Here is a 25,564-nt window from a genome sequence, read left to right on the forward strand (position 1 = left end):
ACTAATTTTATGAGAAAGAGAAAGATCATTTTATGGGATTGGGTTTATTTAGGAATTAGGTTTTCTAAAAAAAAATCTCCATTACCTTCACTGTGCAAACTGCAAGTCATGCATAATGGGTTAAACCATATAAGTGGATTGAAGAATCCATGTTGTGTTTCATAAGACTAGAATTCAAGTTAGTGCTTTATGTTATTTTGCAAAATTGATGTTGATTTACTAGATCAAATGCTATGTCATGGAAAAAATATTTTGCTATAAACTTTTTATTTGGATACTTTGAACATTATCAAATATGAAATTTTGAATTTTATGTTTTTTTATTTAATTCATTTTTTGTATTCTAAGAATTAATTGATTAATTCTATTAAAAAATAATTTATTAGTATTTACCAAATTAGTTGCAAAGAGGTAACAAATACATGCAATTCTTTCCTATACCATGAGTGAAACCAACATCAAATTATCATGGTGGAAAAGTGTCATGCTGGCATAAGTTGATCTCAGTTTTTCCTACCATTCATATCTCCTTCTTACGAGAGCTTTAACATGAACAGAGCTGGCAAGAATTTTTAAAAATATGTACCCGTTATCATGTAAAGTCTTTCCTTTAGCATGTCCATGCATGCGAGTACAGTTCATGTTTTCAAATTTTAAGTAGCATTACTTGTTTTAAGTTGCTTGGAGGATACAAGAGCAATTTAGCATGGGATGGTTAAGTTCATTAGTTCCATAGAAGCCAAGGTGGTTTGGCAAAGAATTTATAAGTAGCTAAATAATTTTAAAGTTTTGGTTTAAGAAAACAAATATAGATGTTGCCCTTGGCACTAAACTCTATGCAGTTTTGCTCACTATGTTACACTAATATCAACTCAATGAATGTTATATTTGAAACCACCGTAAGCCTCGTGTGGCCAGCAGGGTGGCTGTGAGGGTGCTGAGATGAAGGTTTTGTATCAAATCCGCTGGTACATAGGTGTATCTGTATCCGTAGCTTTCAGAGGTGGGCCATGTAAGGAAGGGTGGTCATGGGCCCCTACCAGGGTTTTCCTGGTTTCGGAGAGAGTTTCTGGTCATTAGTTTTTTACCTTCATTAGTAGCCAATATATATATATATAGAGAGAGATATATGAAATAACTAATATCGAATCTAAACCAAAATAATGAAAATAAGAGGGCTGGATTGGTACAGATAAGGAGTCTTGGGTTTTTTGCCCATTAGCTTAGAACAGGAATTGTGATCATCAATGAATATGGCCTCTATCTCAGCGTTTGAGCCTGAATCTAGGCATGCACATGACCCGAGTTCGAGCTGAGCTTGGGCTCTTCGAACTTGGATCACCTCAAAATGTATGTGTTCAAGCTCGGCTTGAGCTTGAACAACATTGTTCAGATTTGGCTTGGTTTTAAGCTCGAGCTCTAGCCAAGCTGAGCTTGACTATTGTTCCAAAAAGACTTTAATCCCATTTGAGATTTACTCAAATGGGATCCTAGATCCTTGATCCTCATCTAAGATCCCTGTTTCCCTTTCAAAATCATGGGCTTCTGGGCCGACTTGAGGGTGTCGACCCAGAGATTCATGATCTGAGAACTGAGATTCTCAGATCGTGGGTTTCAAAGTATACCCGGTACTCAAATGGGAACCCTGTGTTTACCTTAAAACTGTCAGTTTTTTTTTCTTTTATAACAATTGAAAAGTTTGCCCATGCGCTCATCTGGTAGGAGTAACTTGTGAATGTTACCAAGTTGAAGGGATGTCACGAGTTTGAAACCTACAGAGTGCATCCCTTGCCGCTAAGCCAAGCTAAGTATAACCCTTGTAGGTAAGGGAGGCTTGTAGTTTTACACTAATGAGCTCGCTGGTGAGTGAGGTGGTTTTTTTCCTATTGTATAAAAAAATTGAAAAGTTTGATGAATCTTATTACAAAGGGCTACAAGAAGGTTGAGGATAAATCATTGAAAATGTTGACAATTATATTATTAGAAAATTCAAATTATTCAAAAAAGTGAATACACAAGATTTTAGTCTTCATTATGATAACAACTATCCCATTAGTCTATGATTATCATCATACTTGATTTTTCTAAGCTTGAGATAGATGCTTGGTTATAAAAGTGCATAGCACCACATTCTCTTGATGATGATTATGATGCTTGGTTATAATGTTGTGATTAATGATGATGGATGCCTTAGTCTCCCAGCTTGATTGTCAAAAAAAATAAAAAATAAAAGGTCTTGCTTATACATAATCGAAGAAATGGGAGAAGATAGAATGAGATAGATGGATGGTTAGGTCACACTATCATAACTAAGGGATCTCGGGTTCGATTCACACGGAGCTATCCCCGAGCTTCTATCAAAAGAAGAAAGAAGAAATGGGAAATAGAGAATAACATTACATCAACAATGAAAGATTCTACATATGAAGGTTCTCATGCATCATACATGTCAATCAAAAGCTCTAATCCTTTTTGAACAACAGTTACACTATTTACTTGTAAGAGATGCACTCAAAGTGATAGGCTAGACTCCTCATCCTCTTCAAGAGTGGAAGTGTAGACAAAGTAGAGGGCCCAAATGAGGGCAAACACACCAATCAGGACCCACCCAAGGAGGTTGTTGCTCAAGCCCAGGCTCAGGCCTGTCCCCTCTGTGCTCATCCTCTCATCTACAAGCGCCAGTGCTGGGCTCGAGGTGGCGGCCACATAAACGGAAGCCATTAAAGATGCTCCCAGGCCCATGCCATTGCACGCAACCGGATTCTCCTCCACTGAGCATTGAACCTTACCCCTCCTTGAGATTGCTGGTAGACCTGAGAATGGGATCAACATAATTCATATCTATGTCACAAACATTGAAGATATTTTGAAAATATCATGATTTTATCATGATATTTTCAAATACCAACCCTATACAAAAAAACAAGGTGACCTATTTTAAAAAAAATATAGTATCTATCATGATATTAATACCATAAAACATCTTCGTAGTAGTTTTATATTGCTATTTATATTTATCTGAATTTTTATGTTTTTGTGTTTCTACATATTCCAATAATCTTAAGATTAAAAAAAAAACATATTTTTTTCCAATAATCTTAACATTTTAACCATCCATTGGATCACTGGGCATCCAAGTTTTAGATTGCAAAAGATGCAATGTTTCTCTAATAAGCCTTGGAGAAAATTAGCATCAAATGGATCTTCCTTTCACATGGCATATACATGGCCACAGCCACAGCTAAAGAGCATAAGTTTGGCATCATTTCAAATTTTTTTTTTCATTTCAAAAACTTTGGCGTCCCATGAATCTGCAAAAAATCAATTCTAATAGTAAGCATAAAAAGTTCTCTTCCAATAGAATGATAGATAAAAAGTTCCACAATTCAAGTATGGATCATATATAGGATTTTCAAGGCAGTTACTCAGTGAATGAAGGAATGGGCATGAACATGTAGATAGATGCCTCATGAAATATCAATTTGACTGAAAGGATCCAATTCAAAGAAGAAACATATTACCTAGAACAGGAGATGATGGAGATGCAAGCCCAACATAGCTTCTAGGGGCTAGGCTGGCACGTGCAAAGAATGAAGCTGTGGTGCTTGCAGTGAGGGAGGCCATGGTGAAGAAACGAAGAAAGAAGAGGTGAGTCTGAAGTTTGTGTGCACTACAGTTAGGCAGTGTATAGAGAAATGATGTTTTTGTAATTCAGGAGCTTTTTCTCCATCCACCACACAAACATGGATAGCTGGGTACCCACCCAAATCCTCTATCTTTATCCCCTCCAATGACTATGATCCACGTGTCAAGTCTGAGTTTCTCGATAAATCCACAAGATGCCCATGGCCTTGCAGGAAATAACATTGAGCATTTGGTTGGTCTCCCTTAGATTGCAAAAATATCCCTTAAACACGTCACTTTTATTTGTTTTATTGTTTTTTTTTTATGACCGGAAGCAGAGTCAGGATCGGGTGCAATATGATTGCACAAAAAATGTGCATTAAGCATCCGATCGCCCTCCATCAGGTCTTGCGTCCCACACCTTACAGGCCCAGTCCCCAAGATGGAGGGTGATCAGGTGCTTAATGCACAAATATTTGTTGTGCAATCATATTGCACCTAGCCCCACGATCACCCTGCCTTAAGTGGCCCACCTCTGAAAACTAGATACACCCTTGTGTCTCAGAGGGATTTGATCCAGTGTCTTCATCTCAGTACCATGGTGGTTGTTGCCACCGGTCGTTGAGTATTACTTTTTTCTTTACTCGGAGAAACCACTCCAAAATCATAGACCTAGTCGCGCTGGCTCTGTCTGCCTAACTTACAATCGTCCCTGACAGCATAAAACTCCAAGGGCTTACCTCTAGCCCCAAAGTAACACACCTTACCGAACAATCAACCAAGAAGCATTAAAACTTAGTGGGTTTTTCAATAATCGTCCATATTCATCCCTGCCTTTTTACACTTCGCAAAAAGACACTGACCTTTTTCAACATTAGGATGTTACTTATGTCCTTCAATGATGCTTTTGGAAATGGTCATGAAAAAAATAGGGGGTTTCTTGAAAATACAAAAAGGTCGGATGAATTTGTCTATAACCCTATAAGTCAGGGATAATTTGTGGAAATACCCAAAATTAGTTTCATCATGTAGCATTTGTTTGGCTCGTGGCATATGCGAAATATATTCTTTAAAATTGCAAAAGGCCTCAAGTTGCCTTTGCTTAGTTTGACGAGTAAAAGAATGTAAAAGCTATCTTCACAATGACACGCTCATATGACTCACGCATAAGGACGATGCTTTAATATATTTAATAGTTCTTAAACAATTTTTAATAATATTTCAATAAAAATTATATTTTTATATTGAAATATTAAAGGACTGCAGTTTTTTCTATTGATTAGAAAATTAAAAATTTGTGTCCATGTTCCATTTGTCAAAAAACTTTGAACTTGTGTGGTCGGGTTGTGTCCGTGCCCGTGTCCTTGTGAAAAAGTGGTAGAGCATTTTTTTAAGGAATATTTATGCTGCAGATCATGTTAAAATTGTGGATTTCTACTTTCCATTAAACAAACCAACATGACCATAAGGACAACTCACATGATAAACAACCTTTAAACCAATGCCAAAATGCGCATCTTTATACAATAATGGTCTTTTCCATATCAAAAAACACATGTTCACTGCTAAATTGTACATTTAAGAAAAATACGAAACAAGAATAACTGCCACTTAACAATATGAAGAAAAGCTGTACAGAACAATAACTCTTACAGTAATTAGTAAAATTGACAAAGCTTCTAAAGATCATATAGCCAAAATATCAGGAAAATTGAATACACAAAGAAATTGTGGAAGGAAAATTCCATCTGCAATGGCAGATGACAGGTTAGCATCATGCAAATTGCCGCCATGATCCAGCATGTCTGAATATTCTATGGTTTGCAGGAATGAGCATGTTCCTAACGCACACTGGGGTCGCTGGGCACTTGGCTGCCACAGCTCTCAGCCGGTGACCCGAGATAATGGTGAGTATGAATGAGGCTATTCATGGATGTTGCACTGTAGCAAGTAAGGATGATCATATTTCAGAAATTTGGACCAGTACCCTCTAAACTTGGGTATGCTGATCTGAAGCCATGGTTTTAAGTTTCCATCATAGTGAATCACCGCTGCGTGCTCAATCTCTCTTCTACTCTTGCTTGAATCATAGCCAAGGCCAAGGACATGCCAGCTCCGGTCTAGCTTAGCCGTCAAGTTATAGAAAGTGACCAGTCCCACAGGCAAGCTTCCCAACTTCCATAACTGCCTTTCCTGGGCCTGCAGTGTTGAAACATGGTGAAGAAAACATTAGAAAAAAATAAACACCACATATTACATATTCATTTTCATGAACATCTCTTGATATTCACTTAGATCCCTATCTGGAGTGGAGTTTCCTGATGAAGGGTAAGGCGCAAGTAGGTCAGATAACTGAACAGGTCTGACCAAGATTTGGACCAATGGCTAGAGTCAGTTGCACGCTTGAGGGGCAAACTCAGCTCTACCTTGTCCAGATCCAGACTTGCATCTGGATCAGTGTGTTCGATGTCGTCATAATCAGACTTGACCCTTTTAATTTTTCCTCGAAAATGTCTTCCTTTCCCGGATCTTTACCAACTTCAGACTCAAATTTATTCGGCTTAGTAATACCATGCAGCAGTCATGGCTGAGTCTGCATTCTGGATACAGATTCTGGGCTGCTCTTCCAAGAGCCGGAGCCAGATATGGATCAGCTGTGGTCAAGCCCAGATCCAACACTGTCACACATTTCCATGGGAAAATAAACATACTAGTTCTACAGGTCTCATGGATCTCAACAACCCACAAAAACCTATTCACCTATGGCTAGAGATATAAGATCAAACAATCGCAGATATGCTTTTCTTACCAATACTTGCCATTTATGATACAGTGCTGTCATGTTCTGGTGTCTCCACTCACGCAGGTCGAACACATTCATACCAAATGCCCATGAACATGCACTGGCATTGAATGAACTCACCACCATTGGATCAGAGAAGTTGAGAAACATGCCAAGATGGTGCCGCAATTCAAGGTCGCCACATGTTTCCACAGCTCCAATTACCTTCCCATGCATGTCAAAGCTCCACAACCTGCTCAAATCTCTCTGCACTACCACATCATGGTCAAGGAGAACAATCCTATCCAGTGCTGGAAACAAGTCTGGTAGGAAAAAACGAAGGTGGTTAAGCACAGATGCATATTTTGGATTTTTATTCCTGGAGATCGAAGAGCTTGAGTACTCTGCATCCAAGTGTTGCAACAAGGAACGATATCTTGATGGCAGTTTGAGATCATCTATGCTCAAAATATCAATAGTCCCCTGGCCAGGTGGATTTGCAATGAACCACATCACCATGGCTGGATAGTTCAGTGCATCAGTCACCACATGGAACACTATCTTTTCTTGATTCTGAAAAAGTTTAGTTTGCAAGATTATAACTTATCAGAATCTCTCTCAAAATGCATAATGCAGACATTAATCAGTTGGAGCATATTTCTGCTCATAATCAATGTAACTGCCAAATACAAGGTGCATGCATATAAACTGCTAAAACCTGGTGGTAGAATGCATTATGTGAATTATACTTCTTTAGGTGCCCTTTGCAAACTGTTATAATTTCATTGTTCATGTCATTACCATTGAACTGGAGATGGTGGAATTGACAACCACTGCACAAGCAAGAACATTGTCCGAGAAAACAGCATAGTGATAAAGCTCAGGCAGCAACAATTTCTGTTTGCTGGGAAACTCCCGCTGATTGGGATGCAATGCAAAGTAGTCAATTGTAAGTTGCATTGAGAGGCAGTGAAGCCCCCTATGAAGAGTGCCTGCCACAAGCTTTGTGAGATACAAAGCCTGTTTATTTTGTGTGCGGACTTGTTCTTCACTGTTATATGCCATGGCTCGGAGCACAGTTGCCATAGCTGAGCAGTTGGAATATATTTCACTAGCTTTTGATAAGGTAGCATTCATGGCTCTCATCCGCCTCATTGCCCTGTTGCATGTCAGGATGAGTAGCATATAGTTTCTTTTCCACTTCTTCAGTTGATAGGTAAACGATTATTTCATCCAGGGCAAATACAGAGTGGTATCATTACCTCCTGGGGAGATCTGAATCCTTCATGGCTTCACCAACAACTCGTTCAACCTCTGGTATCCGCACTCTTAATTCTGTAACCAAATGAGAGTTGCTACCTGGTGGGAAAAAGGTCAAGTATGCCTTTGCTCTGATAACCTGGTCTTTCATCAATCTCACTGTTTCATCAGTTGGTTGTCTGGGGGTAGGGACTTGTCTATTTCTGGATCCAGGATGCCCCTTAGAATGATTCTGAAAGTACATACAAAAACTTTAGCATAACAAAAATGTAACCCATGAACTATAGTCTAAAGGTGGACATGATGAGACGAATAAGAAGGCACAGGAAATTTATGGGGACGTGAGGGTATGAACATAAATGCATATGCATGTGCTGCAGGATTTAATGGAAAGATAAAAGACAACTGATCTTTCTTACTCGAGGAAAGCACATAAGGCAAGCAACTAAATTCAGAAGAACAAAACACATTTTAATTCAAAGAAGCCTTTAAGAAACACATTTATTCCTCCCAATTATAACAATTCACAAAGGTTAGAGATCCAGAAAGCAAGGTTGTAAGTACTGTATCATTACCCATATTAGTCGGGCCCAAAGTAACACCATATCATATTGTATCATAAAATATTATGAATTCTTAATAAAAAATTCTAAAAAATCAAGAAAAATTAGCAAAAAATCTTAAAAAATTATAACACAAGAAACAAACCATGCACTTGATAACTGACAATGTAAATAAAAGGAAACTATATAATTTAAACACAACTAAAACCTTAACAATATTAAATTCACATTCAAGTCATACTAAAATGTCATAAGTTATAATTAAACTATTGAGAGTTCATAATAACTAAAACCACTACATTTAACCAATGTCTTATCTGCTAATCTTGTCTAAATTGTAAAGATCCTATCCTTTTATAGGCCAAGAATTAGGATAGAAAATCTTCATTGTTGCATCAAACTGTCGCGCCACAACCTTTTAATATTCACGCTCTTTTTTGAAAAGTAGGTCATCATCATCATCATCTTCAGAATTTAGAACAATGGTTGAAAGTCTTTCTTCGTTGTGTTTTTGCAACTTTTTCTTTCAATTGATTCTAGTTCAACAATAACATCAGCACGAAAAGTGGCAGGAATACATGAAGAATCACATGGACGTACTTTTTGACGAAGACATACAATATGTTTAAATCTATGCTGTAACGCCCCAAAATTTCAACTTTCGAACCTTTCATAAAACAGGCAAGAGACTAAAAGAATCTCTTTATTTCAGAGTTGGTTTAAGAAATAAGCGGAAGACCATCCTTTTGTTAATTTTAGAAAAGCAAGTTGACCACTTTGGGCACGTTAGCTGAAAAACCAAAACATACAACCCATGCCACTTGAAAAAGGCACTTTCATTAAAAGAAGGTTTCAAAAGTACAAAATTCGGATGTCCAAAGGAAAATCCGTTACAAGACCCAAAAACATCAGGACGCGAGCTAAGAGCAGGAAGAAGAAAGTCTTGAAGCCATCTTGCCATCGCGCCATCGCCCGTGAAGTACCTATTCATCACCTGTACCCATAGAATGGGTTAGTTTCGCAAAAAAAACTAGTAGGTGCACAAGAGAGACTACAAGGAAACTGAATTATGTACCTTTAATTCAGTAGGTTACGCAGTTTAAAGCAGATATGCAGTTAAACAGGTAAGCAATGCAAGTAGGTACATAGTGCAAACGCGTAAGTAGTGCAAACGAATAGGTAGTGCAAGCGAGTGCAAGCGAGTCAGTGGTGCAAGCGAATCAGTTGTGCAAGCGAGTCAGTGGTGCAAGCGAGTCAGTGGTGCAAGCGAATCAGTGGTGCAAGCGAGTCAGTGGTGCAAGCGAGTCAGTGGTGCAAGTGAGTCTCACTACTCAACAACCAGTGTGAACAGACTTTATGTTTCGATATTACTGGCCTGCGGGTACGCGCAGGCAAAACGTAGAAACAACTGAGACTAGTTCGGGCGTCTGTTATTCTATGTATTTTGAATAACCCGAATAGCTAGTTGAGTCCGCTCCAGAGGGACGGCTTTAGCCGAGAGAGGATTCCCCAAAGGAGGCAGTGCCACGGATGCATCCAACTTCTGCAGAAGTGTTGAGCTAACTATTGTAGCCCCTTTCCCCTAACTCCAATGACTGGGGAGGCCGGATCATTGCCCGTAGGGTGGTTGTTAACAACCTGTCCATTGGAGTTTGTACCGCTCTGTCCTCTCCCTTGACAGACCATTAGAAACGAATAGGTACGTTAGGGGTTGCTTAACTAACGACCCACTCTATGCTGTGGTCTTTAAACCACTCGAGCATCTTGCCTGTGAAGGCGAATGTGAGGCCATTTATGTGATTCCAGCATTGTGCATTTCGCACTGTTCGAGGTCGCACGACCGTCTCATCCGATCATCGCAGTACTAGACGTGTCGTGCACGACTACAAGTACTCTAGGATGAAGGGGGTATAGCTCCTCAAAAGAAGCATCAACAGGAGTGTTTCACAAAGATGTAAAGTTTATCAACTTTACTATATCCTTTGAAACAGCAGTACCTTGTGCCAACATTATGCCTGCGATTTTCTAGAACCTCATCCGCTATCGGGGTATCTACATGCCTCGCATGACTCGACACCGGCCTCGATAGACGGGAAAACATGTTTCTCAACATAAACTCCAACTCGTCTGCAGGACTGCATACTCAAGGAGTCAGGATCCTTGCAAGGTATCCCCCTCCTTAGACGGGGATGTTACGCTAGCTCCTATCTCAACTCTCGTCGCGAGAGAGAGAGAGGTGAATGCCTGAGGATGCCTTTAAGGCATATGCAAAGAGCAAAAACCTGCGCGGCATCTGCAATAGCAAAGCAGTAATAATACATACAAAAACAAGAGTCTAGGCGCAAAACGCGACGACAAGGTAAAGGCGGTAAGCAGAAGTGCAACGCTGAACCTCGCCACGATGCGTGACGGCACATACAAATCATAAGCAAGAATACAACACGAGATCTCGATGTGATACACGATGGCAAGGATAGACTGACATAAGGAAAAGGGCAAGGATCGCGAAACCGCGTCCTTGAGTTAAGTGCATACTCGTATAAATATATATATATATATATATATATATATTCATTTATTGATCATTTTTTAGTTTACTTGAACTTAATTCAATTATCCAAGTCTTCCGTACAATCTTCCCCTACCTTGGAGGGTTACGAGCTTGCTGACGTCTGCGGACGTACACAATTGACGGCTCGGGTCGCGGAGCGCGAGTGAGATCCGTCGTAGCTGCAAATATGCGATATTAACATGCAAGCCCAGACAAAAGCAAAAGCAAGGCAAAGACTCAACTTCTCCAATACATAGAGCTGGGACCAACCGTCCCAAATGACTCAAAAAAAAAAGATGGGGCAGGGCCAAATGAGCCTTGCCGCCCAAAGAGGGATGTAGTCAATGTGAGCAGATGACTCACGTTCACTAGGAATTCCTCGCTGGAGATCAACATTTGTAATGATCTGTCCCCATTACGATGTAGCTTGCAAAGATTCCCCGGGTCTGTCGACCAAGGGTATAGGCTCGCGCACAAAGGAGCAGGGGGGATCGGCCCCTGCTGGCAAACAAAAAGGCAGGGGCCGATGACCCCTGTTAGCAAACAAAAAGGCAGGGGCCAAGGGCCCCTGCTGGCACACAGAAAGGCAGGGGCCTATGCCCCTGCTGACAAAAGAAAGGCAGGGGCCATAGCCCCCTGCTGGCAAACGAAAGGCAGGGGCCTATGCCCCTGCTGACAAAAGAAAGGCAGGGGCCATAGGCCCCTGCTGGCAAACGAATGGCAGGGGCCAATGGCCCCTGCTGGCGTAAAAGAAAGGCAGGGGCCATAGGCCCCTGCTGGCAAACGAAAGGCAGGGGCCATAGGCCCCTGCTGGCAAACGAATGGCAGGGGCCCATGGCCCCTGCTGGCGTAAAAGAAAGGCAGGGGCCATAGGCCCCTGCTGGCGCAACAAAAAGGGGCAGGGAGGAGGGGCTCGACCCCTCCCCTGCCGTAGCAGAGAGCAGGGAAGAGGGGCCCGGCCCCTCCCCTGCCGTACGGAAGTAGGGAGGGGGCTCCGCCCCTCGCCTGTCGTACGAAAGCAAGGAGGAGGCTCAGCCCTCCCCTCCCTGTGTAACGAAGAAACGAGGGGGAAGGATCGGAGAGAGAGACGGAAAGAAGGAGAAGAAGAGGAGGAAGAACGTACCTGGTGGTCGGCGGCGGAGAGGGGTCGCAAGTGGCGGCTGCAGACGAGCGAGGGAGAGTCGGGAGGCGGTGAGGGAGAGAGACAGCGAGGGGGGGGGGTTCGTATTTGAAACCCCCTGCCTTATTTTCTAAAGAAGGCACGAGGGAGGCGGTGCCTCAATTGGGTCCGGGTCCGACCCGAATCCTAACCCTTTTTTTTTTTTTTTACGGGTTATTACATATGCAGCCTACCTCTAATAATATCACCACAAAACACACATCTCAATGATGACCCTAGTCATAGTACATCATCTATACTTCTGCAGCATCGCCATGCAGGATTATCTTTATGTGAAGACAACATCAAAATATCTAAAATAAAACATAACCAATTAATCACCAAATAAAAATATAGGCATACATACAAATATTCGGTAACAAGTTTACACACACAAAACAAACTTAAGTCCTAATAGTACGAATGTCAACAACCGCAACGTTCGCTTGCTCGACTAAATGTTGAGAAGTCATAACAGTACGACACTCGCCTGCTCAACTATGTTTCGTTATGCTCATCATTGTAATGAAATAGTTTTTTCGTTTAAAGAAAAAAGACCACCCAGCCACCAGCCTATGAGAACTCCCTCCTCCTCCTCTTTCTCCTAGCACCATCCATATTTTTCCCAAAAAAACTCAATAAGAAGCAAAAAATAGAGATTTTTTACCTTAACTCACTTCCTTGAGTGGAAAAAGGGTGAAAATGCACTCTTGCTTGAGAAAATCGTAAAAGCCCACTCCCTTGCGCACGGATTGGCCCCCAAATTGCTCTCACGGCTCTTAGGGTGTTTGTGTTCCCCTCTAATAGCCTCTACACAAATGAGGGAGTCGGTGAGGTCTTTAAAACCCAAAACTGTAAAATTATGATTCAGACCCTTTTTAAGTGTGTCGAGCCTGTATCGTACGATACGGTACAATACCCGCTTGTATCATGATACGAGTGTGTATCATATCATTTTCCTACATAGTAACAATATGTATCATACCATATCGTACAATACGGTATGATACTTACAACACATGCCGGAAAGGATACAAGAGAAATTAAACTGTGTATTGTACTTTTCTTGTGTTGATAATATTTTCTTGGAGTGAATGTCTTTATGTGTGTATATGGAGAGAGAGATGGATGTCAACAAGTTAACGGAATTGTCTTAAGTCTTAACCCTAGTGAATTCTGAAATACCATCATGGCTACTTACATTTATAGCCACTATGAAAAGCATTTCAGTAAATTTAAAAGGAAAATCCAAGATACAGGCAAAAAATGTGCCTTTACCTTTTATAAAATCACTTAATTACACATATTGATTAGAGCTAACATGTGGAACCAGTATGGAATCTCAAATTTCACATGGGTAAAAAGAAAATATGGTGAAATTACTAAAGACTGCAGCTCTTAATAACAGTGTGTGTATACATTTGTGTACATGCATGCACGTACATTGTGTGTGCCTTATTTGATTTAGTTCCCATTGAAATTCAACTCTACTCACAGACAAACATATTACAAATGTTTCAGCATTTAATTGTATGGTCAGATCACGAGTCACAAAGCTCACCAATTAAGACGAATCAGTCTGCTAGATACCCATCATGTGCTTGAGATCATGAACTGAAAATAGCAAAACCAGCACCTTGAAGAAGACCCCTTTCCTATGATTCTAGTTATTTCATTAAAAGTTGCTGTAACAATGCAATCTTTCCATAGTATTGAAAATCAAATGTCTCAAAACTGTCAAGATGGACTCATATTTACAAACATATTCAGAAACATGAGCTTCGACCTCAGCATGAAAAGAGGGACCAATGGCTAGGCTGCATGATGATTTTAGTGCAGATTCTCCTTGTGACTACATGGTAAAAAAAGTTTGGAGCTTAATCATATTCCTGATCCTTAGCTTCATTGATCCCTCAAACTAAATACCAAGGAACCTTTTATTTCTTTGACAGTGTGGTAGAGAGCTTTCTCCATCCTTGAAAGAGAGGACACTTTGTTAAAATACATTATACATATACATGTATATATATAATGTATATATATACTTGATATACGCATAATTATACAATATAAGTATATTAAGGGTATTTTGGTCATTTTATATACTGTAATAAATACAGTACAATAGGGACTGTACTGTCCTATAGTTTTTTTATTTTCTTTTTATTTTTTTAATGTAATCTTTTTGAACTGTTGGGAAGCAGTCCAACTAGTAGTTGGACTGCTCCTAACGGTCATATTTCTGACTATTGGAGGCAGTCCAATATCCTCCTTTTTGGCTGTATTCTCGGCTCTATAAATAGAGTCCCTTGTAACATGCTTAGATATGTTTTTAAGCATATTTGTTAAGAATACAAAGAACATTTATTTTTTACATTGTGTTCTTATGAAGTTCGTATTTTTTATCTCTTTTATGAGATTGTATTCAGTCCATTAGAGACTATATTGTGATTGTGCACTTGTGTAGCCCTTTGTTGGCATTGTGATTGTGCACTTCTTGTAGTGTTGAAAATTATCTTGGGTGTGCTCTCTTTGTGATGGTGGTCTTCAAGCTTTGTTCTTCAACCACGAGTCAATTTCTTCAATATGGGTGAAAGAGAATCTGCCTCCGTCACTCCTACCAGCTCAACAAAAACAACTACTTAATGTGGGCTACCGCAATGAAAAACTATATCAAGGGGAAAAAGCTTTGGGGTTTTGTTAGTGGAATCACTAATGAACCCCAACTAAAGCTAACGAGAAGAGAAGGAGATCAAATCAAAGCTTTCTCCGAAGAAGAAAAAGAGAAGGCTTTGCAAGAATATGAAGATAAAATAGAGGATTGAGAAGCTAACGCTCAAATACTCTCATGGTTCATGAATACCATAGACTTCAAGATTGCAACTAACATCATCAAGTTCAAAAAAGCTTGTGATGTATGGATCTTCCTAAAAAGTACATTCATTCAAAAGGAAATGGCTAGACTATATTACCTCCAAGACAAGGTACATACTACCAAACAAGGGGATAAAAGCGTAAGAGATTTTTATAGTCTCTTATCTCCTATTTAGAATGACTTGGCTATGTTGGAACCAAAATGGGAAGGTTCAATAATTGAGATAAGAAGACAAGTGAAAAGAGAAATTTTCTTTTCTTTTCTATATGGTCTTCGACCAAAATTTGAGTAAGTTAGGTTCTCTTTACTACGTAGGCATCGATGCCCTTTATAAGTGAGGCATTTGCTCAAATATGTCAAGAAATTAGAGTTAGGTGAATCCATGGAAGGTCATCATTGAGTAGCTTTCCATCCAAATAAATAATAAAATAATGCTTTGAATTTCAAAGAGTCGCTTTTTCTTTTTGAATTGATTTAAATAAAAAATTAAGTAAGCCCATGAATCTTATTCCAATAATTAATTCATGGGTAGCTCAAGATACCTGCTTGAGGAACATGATTGATATAAATATATTTATTTATGATATGTATGATATAGAGTAGGAAGAAAACAAGAGCAAGAGATATATATGTACGATATTAATATTTATTATATTACGTATTACACTACGGAATTGTAAAAAAGGGGGGGATTCAAAGTTTTTCCTAAGATCCCCTTTTGTCCTATTCATGTCATACATCTCCTTTATTTGCCCAGTCAATTACGACGATTCATAATTGGGGTAATAATTGTTACCCGTTTGGGGCGTGCGACGAAACAACAAGAACTATGTTCTGCGGAACCGTTGCTATTTCATTCCATTCTATTCAATAATTGACCAAAATTGGAATTAATTGCAATTGGATCAATCAATCATCAAATCTTGATATGGGATGATTCGCTTTGATGAATCTCTTCGTTTGTATCCATGTGAGATAATGATAAAGACAAGAAAGAGTTCACGAATAAGATTAAAAATCAAGTAGGTTAGGTGGGTCGAGCTACATAGCCGTAGCTACATATTATATGTGAACTCCGGTGTATGCTTAGAAGAATGATTCCAGGGTCCGATCCGATTCAATAGAAATAAGATGGCGATGGTTTACATTATGGAAGAAACACATGTATATGTGATAGTAGATATTCAATAGTTATATATGGACTACCCATGTATATTATTTCATTCCCCATATTACTACCGACTTTATATAGATATAGATTCAACTTTCTTTATATGGATTACGATATAAGCTCTTCCTTTTTCGTCTGTGACTGTATGTGTGGATTGAATATGAAGTCAAGCCTATGAATGCATATAAAGAAGATGAAGGAGAGAAGAATTGAAAGAATGGGTTCGGAACAAAGAAATAGAAGAACTATATTATATGGATTTACAAAGACTTGGGTAGGGAATAAAAACAAAAACGAGATATTGAAGTAGTTCTGATGATTCAGTAATATCAAATATCATCACTTCTCAAATTAGGTTCGGAGTTCTTAGTTTAGTTGTATGGATCTTAGTGATGGAATATGAAATAATAAGTAATGTAACTAATTAATATTATAAATATATAAATAACATTAATTAAGTAATAAATTAAGTAATATATAATAATTCATTGGTTTATTTGATTATATCATTAACCATTTCTTCATTTTTTGTTGTGAGGAGCTTACTATGAATCCCCTAATTTCTGCTGCTTCCGTTATTGCTGCTGGATTGGCCGTAGGACTTGCTTCTATTGGACCCGGAGTCGGTCAAGGTACTGCTGCGGGCCAAGCCGTAGAAGGTATCGCTAGACAACCAGAAGCAGAGGGTAAAATACGAGGTACTTTATTGCTTAGTCTGGCTTTTATAGAAGCTTTAACAATTTACGGGCTGGTCGTGGCATTAGCACTATTATTTGCTAATCCCTTTGTGTAATCCTAGAAACGTGAAAACGTGAAAAATACGTACTTCTTTTATTGCTTTGGCCCTGCCACTTCGCTTCTTTAAATTATATCAACTCAACACTTCACTCCTACAATCACTTCTTCCTTGATCCAATACTCCAGGAAAGTACTGATTTGAGGAATTAGTGGATCCGCTTCCGCTCGCTTTCTTCTTTCCCGCCCTTAGTCCAATGGGCATTTTCCCTTTTTTGTATGTCGCAATTGACACGAGACTTGGGACTTAATAAGTGTCTTATCGGGAATCTAAATAAGGAGTGAAGTGATACAAAAAAAGGAAATCTTTTTTTATTTATTTTGTTAGTCCTATTCCTATCCATAAGATAAGAGGAGAGCATATGAAAAATCTAACCGATTCTTTCGTTTTTTTGGGTCACTAGCCATCCGCCGGGAGTTTCGGGTTTAATATCGATATTTTAGCAACAAATCTAATAAATCTAAGTGTAGTGCTTGGTGTATTGATCTTTTTCGGAAAGGGAGTGTGTGCGAGTTGTGTATTTCAAGAATAGGCTGGAGCCAACCAGCTGCACTTTATATTTTGCTATTGTAATCTAAATAGATAATAGGGAAAGGTGCACGATCTCAACGAATTACTTCTGAATGAATCAATAAATCCTATGTAAGAACCATAGCATTTCGTAACTCATTGGTAATTTTGATTTTCTATTAACCAATAATGTGAGACCATTTAGTTAACATGGTTAAAAATGAACTGTTTGAAGTCTAATGCACAAGTCTAGTGATGAGGTGCTTGCTATATCTAGACCCAAAAGTTTTGTGAAAACTTATAAACCTCCTCACTTTAAGAAAAAATTCAATGGAGGACATAATGAGAGAGGATACAAGGGAAGATATAAGAGAGGCAAAATTACTTGTCACTATTGTAAAGAACTGGGACACATAAGACCGGATTGTTCCAAACTCAAAAAAGTGGCCGCAGTAAGTGAACAGCCGCAAGAAACTTCAATGATTTGACAATTGCTGCCCAAATTGCGGAGGCCGTTTCATAAATACTAAAAGCTACTCCCTCTACATCCGATGTCGTCGTCTTTTCTTCTTCTCATCTACATAAGTCCTCATGGATTTTGGATTTGGGAGCTTCTTTTCATATGACTCATAATGAGTTCCTACTTTCTGATTGTACTAATTCACATTTTTCATGTGTGTTAATCGTCGATGATACTTCTTTAAAGGTTAAAAGTATAGAAAATCTTAATAATGATTCAAAAAAATTCTTTGTTTCAAATGTTAGGGTTATTCAAAAACTTGATTTAAACCATTTTTCGGTTTCTCAAATTTTTTATTATAGGTGTAAAGTATTTTTCTCATCTAAAGCTTGTTGGATGCAGAATCTCCTGTCAGGGAAGCTGATTGGGCAAGGCCATAGAAGATGAGACATTTACTATATGGACTCTTTGTGTCTACCTAAAGATTTTTTTTATAACCATATCCAAGAAATTCATTTGGATCTTTGAAATAAAGATTAGGTCATCTAAGTATATCCAAACTATCTCTTCTTTCATTTTTTAAAAAGTTTTGTAAGGAAAAAAAATTGTATGTGAAGATTGTATACTTGAAAAAATGCAAATGATAACTTTTGAATCTAGAACTTCCTTGACTATGCAAATGATAATTTTATTTCAAGAATTAGGGATTTGATAAGACTTGGAACTTCAGATCGTTCTTTTATTAAAAAAAAAAACCATGATAACTTAGAGAAATCATCAACAATAACAAGATAATAAGTCCTAGTAGGAATCTTACTAGGACCCCATACATCTGCATGAAGAAGTTCAAACAATTTATTACTAGACTGACTCTGACTAGAAGGGAATGAACTTCGATGATGCTTGCCCAACTGACATGCTTCACACTGAAATGATGTGGTGGAAGGAATCTGAGGAAAGACCGACCGAAGTTTTGACAATGAAGGATGACCAAGACGACGATGCCACTGAACAGGACTGAGTGAATGTTCCACTGCAGCATTAACAGAACCCATTGGATGATGTAGGTAGTAAATTCCATTTTCTTCATAGCCTCCACCAATCTTCTTCCCCGTTAGCAAATCCTGAAAATGACAACCCATTTGATCAAAAATCACTCTACAGTTTTTTTCTTTTATAAGGCAACTAACAGAGAGTAAACTTTGAGGAAAGTTTGGGGCATGAAGAACATTATTCAACTGTAATGAGGAGGATATAGAAATATTTCCCTGACCAGCAACCGGGGAGGAGCTCCCATCGGCTAAGGAGACTCCAAGCTGAGCCTTAACATCCTTAAGATCTGAAAAAACATGTGAATTTCCACACAAATGTTTGGAAGCACCAGAGTCAATAACCCACTTACTATCAGTCGGATGAAGATGATTTCCGGTTGAATATGCAACACCAGCTACAGGAGGTCGAAGAGCTATCAGCTCATCATATTCTGCACGACTAAGGGTGATACTACTTTCATTTTTAGCGATATTCTCTTGTACATTTGTTGCCTCGAGAGTAGTCACATTTGTTTTAGGAGTATATGACTTTGATGAAGAAGATGTTGGCCGACCATGCTTATCCCAGCAACGATCTTCTAAATGTCCAGATTTTCCACAGAATGTACATTGAAGCTTTCCTCTGCCTCCCATACCACGTCCACGTCCTCGTCCTCTGATATTCTGAATATTTCCACGCCCATAACTAGATGGGACAACAAGAGCAGATGATTGAGTTATAGGCTGAGACTGTGGCAGAGAGATCGCAAGTCTACTCAGACGATTATAAGCATCAGCAAGAGTGGGAACATCTGATCCAGTCAACATTTGAACTTTTGCAACAGAAAAATCTGAAGAAAGCCCTATAAGAAAACGAGCAACCATGGTTTGTTCTTGATGATCCTTTTGCTTCGAGCAACAAAGAGGCCTGTGAGCATTAAGTCTTTCAAACGCAGCTTTGACAGAAGCATAATACTGGGCCAAGGTCTGATTTTCCTGTTGTAAATTATATATTTCTTGTTCGACTTGCAGGATACGACTCACATTCGTTTCTTGTGAGTATGTATCACGAAGATTGTCCCACATCAGTTTTGCTGAATTATAGTAGATCAATCCATCTGCAATATGGGGTTCAACACTATTCATGATCCATGACATAACTATGTCATTATCTTCATCCCAAGTAACATATTTTCCCAACTTTTCAGTGGGTTCGCCTTCCAACAAAATGTGTTTTCGACGATGTCCAGATACCGACATCATAAAAGTTCTGGACCATCGGGCATAGTTGGTTTCATTCAACCTAACGGAAGAGCCATATGAGAAGGGGTTGGCAAAAGCCTTATACTCCCCAATCTGTTCCATTTTCGAATCATATTTCGAACTTTCAGCCATACTGTTCTCTAGAACAACAAGTATTTAAGTAGAGTTTTCCACCACTATAAGGAAGCAGCCCTGCTGTTTCCACAAAACAGTCCACAACCAGCAGGTAATCACTCCTGCTGCTTCCACGACAAATGTATAGCTGAAACTAATACAGCACGAAACACAACTCACCCCAGCAGGGAGTTAAGACCATTGCTGCACCCAAACACACCACGACCAACAATACTATTCAGTTGCAAAGCATACGAATACGACAATTGCTGGTTCAAAAACATATAGAGCATAACTGACAATCAGTCTTCAAACAATTAAATAGATCAATCATATCTCGATGACACGCAGCAAAAAAAAAATCAGAATCACGGTAGTCACGCAATCAGCAAAGAAAAATATGACACTCTCGGCTGGCACGCAATATCACAAACACTTGCTGCGTGGCAGGAACAACCCGGAACAGCCAACAACTCTCGGCTGCGATACAGCAGCACAGAAGCCTGCTGCGTTACCCAAATAGCAGCACGTCAATCACAGCATGCACGCATCAGCAGGAACTCATCATGCTCCAGAAAATCACGCCAGGCGATAAAAAATCCAAAAAAAAACAGATAAAATTTGTTTACAGCTCCAGGAGATCACGACAGATCTGGGTAAGATCCATCCTTAGATCTGACGACAGATCTGGGTGACATCCCAGATCTGTTATCAGATCTTCCCACTAGTGCAACAGCAAACCTGATATAATTTTTTTCGCAGTCTGAATTTTTTTTTCTTCGTTGGTGACGATCAGTCCTCTTCGAAATCACGCTCCCGAGATCGCAAGCTCTGATACCATGTAGACAGGGGCAGCCACCTGTGTAGAGAGAGAGAGAGAGAGAGACGGCTGCACAGAAAACTCAATGACTTAATCTTGATTAGGGCTTCTCTCTATATTAAATAGAGAGAGGCAAAAAAGAGAAATTACATCTAAATCCTTATAAGAGTAAAATTTCAAAAAGACTCTAATATAAGAGTACTTAACATAAAACCACCTATTACTTAACATAAAACCACCTATTCTCAACAGTTTCAATAATATGGCGATGTTTTCTTTTGAAAATTTCATTTTGTTGAAGGGTCTTCGGACAAGATCATTGGTGCAAAATACCATTGGTTTTTAGATAGGATTCGAAATCATTTGAAAAAAAACTCTCCCCCTGAGTAAGAGTGTAATATCTTAATATTTGTTTTAAATGGATTTTTAACAAGATTATAAAAAAAAATTTAAATACGAAAAAACTTCAAATTTGAGTCTAAGGAAGTAGAACCAAGTGTGTCTAATAAAATCATCTATGAATGTAACATAATATGGATAACCACTTTTTACCATAACGGGAGCAGGACCTTATACATCCGAATGCACTAATTCTAAATTTTCACAAAAGAAATTCCAAAAAAAGTTTTGGGCCAAAGCCGCCCTCACCGCGGTGTATTTAATAAATAGAATGCATTCTCAAATTTTAGAAAACAAATCTCCAATTGAAATACTCTTTAAGATTTCACCGGATTTGAAAAGATTAAGGGTTTTCAGATGTAAATTATAACGCTTGTAAATTTTATCACATAAATGACTTAAATTTCATGGCCAAAATGTGATACGAGAGTCTTTTAATTTTAATTTGATTTATATTGAATCCCGAGTATTTTTCGGATCTTCGATATCGGATTCTAGAAACCATGTTTGGATATCCAATACTAGATCCAAAATGCATTGTTTGGATCTTTGACATCGGATTTCTGATATCTTAATGTAGATTTTACATCGAAATTGTAATGGTCCAATTAGAATTCTGATATTGGATCCATAGTATTTCATTTGGAACCATATCGAAGGTTTGGATCTTAAAATTTAATACAAGAAGATTTGGATCTTTGGGATAGACCCGAAAAAACTTATTATGGATCCGATATGTAATGGATCTTGGGTCTTCGTGAAGTAGATCCAATAAATATATATGTTGACGTCGGTTGGGTTCCTGGCAAAACAGTACCAGAGAGAGAAAAAAAGAGAGTACTTGTTATTAAGCATTAAGCCCTAATCCCTTCTTAAAGGAATTAGTTAATAATAAGTTACAAAAGTACTCTATCTATTTTCCACTAATTACGTACTACTACCCAAACTGAAAAGATATTCCCTTTTTCTTTTTAACACTCCCCCTCAAGCTGGAGCATATATATCTATCATGCTCAGCTTGTCACAACATCTAAGGAAGCCCACACTAGCAAGAGGTTTAGTAAACACATCAGCAACTTGATCCTCTAATAGATCTCTTATGTAGTGACAATCAACTTCAATGTGTTTTGTCCTCTCGTGAAACACTGGATTATTTGCGATATAGGTTGTAATACCCACGATTTTTATCAGATAAATAAACTTAGATTTTAAGTCATTAAGGTGATACAAGAATATTTTATTGTTTTAATTATTTATTCGTAATTGGATCTTGGATAACCTATTTGGATCTTCAATGTTGGATCCCAAATATCCTGTTTTAGAACTCCGATATTCCATTCGGATCTTAGATATCGGACCACGAACCTTAAATTGAATATTTAATAATGGATTTCGGTCAAATGGATTGTATTTCTGGTAATGGATCCTCATTATCGGGATCAAATTTGATATTGGATCCAGGATGAATGAAGCGGATCAACGAAGTTTAAATCAAAATTTTAATGGTAAAATTTCTATATTGGGTCTACAACACTTTAGTGGGATTGGTATAGCCTAGGTGATGTTCGGATCCATAACATTTCATTTGGATCTTCGTCGGAACTTCAATATTAATCTGAATCCTTGTATGGAAACCGTAAGGATCAATGTATATTTAGTTGGATCCATAAGAATTCATGTGGATCCATAGTTCCAAATCATATAATTAAAACTCTAGATTTCTGGATCCAAATTTATTAAAAAGATTTACGAAGCACAATGGATCCTGGATCCATATTAAGTTATGTCAATTTTTGATTAACGTAAACGGATCCATATCAATTGGGGGGGGGGGGGGGTACATATATATAATATCATACATACGTATTAGAAAATAAAATAAAATAATAAATAATAAAATATATTTGGATCCACAGTTAGATCCATATGGATCCAACCTGCAGACCCAAACGATGGTTGGGTCACAGATCCAAATCGCTACCGGATCCAGCGTCGCGGATCACGGTTCGGACCCGGACCCGGCCCACACCCTGCAAAAAGAAAAAAAAATTAAGGGTTAAAAGGGCAACCCGATATGGGTTGCCCGATAAAAACATATGGGAAGGGGGAAAACCCCCCTCTCCCGATAAATCGTGTTAGGGTTCAATTGAACCCTAACACATCAAGAGATGGAGAGGGAGGGGGAAACACAGCGCAGCCGCTGGGAATTGGTGGGGTTTCCTTCCTTTTCGGGAGGCCACCCTCCTACAAAGGGGGACCCCCGAACCCCTCTTCCATCCCTCTCTCGCTATCTCTTTTCCCTCTCTCTGTCGATGTCGTCGCCAACAACCTCCCAACAACCAAGCCGTGGTCCCTTGCAACTTTTCCCCTTTGCGAGCTCCGGTGACATCACCGCCACCTTCGCTTCCCCTTTCTCCGGCAGCACCACCCAACGACGACCTCCTCTCGTTCCCTTCCATTCTCACACTCGTCGGTGAACATGAGTTCGGCTGCACCCATATTCACGACAGAAAGAGGGGAAATCATCAAACAAGGTAGGATTTGTTGTGTGTTCCTTGTTTGGTATATCATAGTTCGAGCATGCTATGTGGGTGGCCAAAATCCCTAACAGGAAAAAGAGGATTTCAGGTTTATGGTGCCGAAAATCCCAAATCGATTGAGTTGGGGATTTCGGATATCAGAAAGAGGGGTTCAATCGGGCTAATGCCTTCCATGTTGAGATTTTATGTGTAAGTCAATAATATGATAGATGTCACCATGTATTAAATCATTGCTAGGTTTAGATTAATCATGTATTTTGGTATGTGGTAATCTGTGTTGAAACCCTAGTCCTTTGAATTTGATTGGGTATAATTGCATTGTACGTTTGATATCATTTTTCTGTTTAAATGTTGTTACCTGTGAGCATGACCAGTTTGTATCACTATATGCCTTGTAGATTCAACCTTTACATGCTCTAGTTTTGGATGCAGGTTAGCTCTACCATTTACTAATATGTATGCTTAACAGGGAAATTCGGGCATGGTATTGTCTCAGTTCTAATAGGGTAGGGGAGAGTGTTGCTATTAATATTAGGGGTTGAACTGGCATCGTTCTATACATAGTAACTTATACAGATTGCTCCTGACAGAAAAATCATTGGTTATTATATTATACTTTATGCTGTGAAAAGAAGAAGAAGAAGGGATTAGTCATTTGCATAGCTTGTCTGCGATATTCAAATATAGATATATATATTTATATATACCTCTGCATACTGAATTCTGCTAATAAAAAGGGAATTTACTTTGGAAGGATTACCAGTGGGACATATTGTGGTTATTCGTTGCTAATTAGTTCGATGTATAATTTGTTGCAATTCCGATGAACCATAGTGGTGCAATATTTCTATTTAAATGTCATTATAGCTCAGAATGTTGTTGCCTTTTTTGTGTAATTAGACAACAATAGGTTCTTTGATATATGTGTGCTAAGTGTGGCTCTGAAAATGTAGACTTCTTTTAATTGTTGATTCCTGTAAAATGGTCATACTAGCTAAACTATCATTGGATCTCAAAGGAGGATCAATGTTAATCTATGTTGTTGTTTCATCATAGGATTCTGAAAAATTTAGTTTGACTAGCCCTGTATGTGATATCAGTGATCTCTGTTAAATGAAATCTATAGGTTCACAACATCATGTGATAGGATTAGGAATCAACATGCTTATTTTATGGGATCGTTAAAATTGTTTGGAAACGGATTGAAACAATTGCTATTTCTGAATATACATACTTGGTAATCTGTTGTGGGAGAAATCTTGGAAGCAAGTATACATGAGAATCTAGTTGGATTCATGTTAAGTTGAATTTAAGTTAACATTTACATGCATATTCAGTTGATATGCAAATTCCTATTTAGATGCTTATAGGTGGATGCTCGGGTCCATATGAAGTTGCATATTAGTTAGATGCTCAATGCTTATGTAACTGCATAGTAAGTGTATGTTCAATTTCGTACAAAGTTGCATATTCAGTTGATATTCAATGCAAACTTAACTGCATATTAGGTTGTTATTCACTGTTACATGAAATTGTATATTAAACTAATGCTCAAATGCTTATTGAGTTGCATGGTAAAATGATATTCAATTTTATATACTAAGCTGCATAATTTAGCATGTTAAACTGCATATTTCTTAAAATAG

The 25,564-nt window shown here is 38.5% G+C and overlaps 2 protein-coding genes across 2 annotated transcripts in view; both read right to left on the bottom strand.

The window, feature by feature from the left end:
- Positions 1-2,374: 2,374 nt before the first annotated feature.
- On the bottom strand, positions 2,375-3,733 carry LOC149831518 (photosystem II reaction center W protein, chloroplastic-like). The gene is made up of 2 exons (XM_090013935.1): positions 3,522-3,733; positions 2,375-2,813 (listed from the first exon to the last, which is right to left on the bottom strand). Exons 1-2 carry the CDS (start codon positions 3,622-3,624, stop codon positions 2,512-2,514), a joined length of 405 nt encoding a protein of 134 aa, XP_089870061.1. The 5' UTR covers positions 3,625-3,733; the 3' UTR covers positions 2,375-2,511.
- Positions 3,734-5,118: 1,385 nt separating this feature from the next.
- Positions 5,119-25,564, bottom strand: part of LOC149831519 (putative galacturonosyltransferase 6) — a 34,416-nt gene continuing 13,970 nt past the window's right edge. The window contains exons 6-9 of the mRNA XM_090013936.1: positions 7,669-7,898; positions 7,208-7,565; positions 6,434-6,979; positions 5,119-5,823 (exon numbers count right to left, since the gene is read on the bottom strand). Of these exons, the coding sequence (XP_089870062.1) occupies positions 5,548-5,823; positions 6,434-6,979; positions 7,208-7,565; positions 7,669-7,898 (1,410 nt within the window). The 3' untranslated portion in view covers positions 5,119-5,547. The remainder of the gene's footprint in view (positions 5,824-6,433; positions 6,980-7,207; positions 7,566-7,668; positions 7,899-25,564) is intronic.

Source organism: Nuphar pumila, chromosome 7, assembly GCF_984573655.1.
Source record: "Nuphar pumila chromosome 7, dmNupPumi1.hap1.1, whole genome shotgun sequence".
NCBI classification, from domain to species: Eukaryota; Viridiplantae; Streptophyta; class Magnoliopsida; order Nymphaeales; family Nymphaeaceae; genus Nuphar; species Nuphar pumila.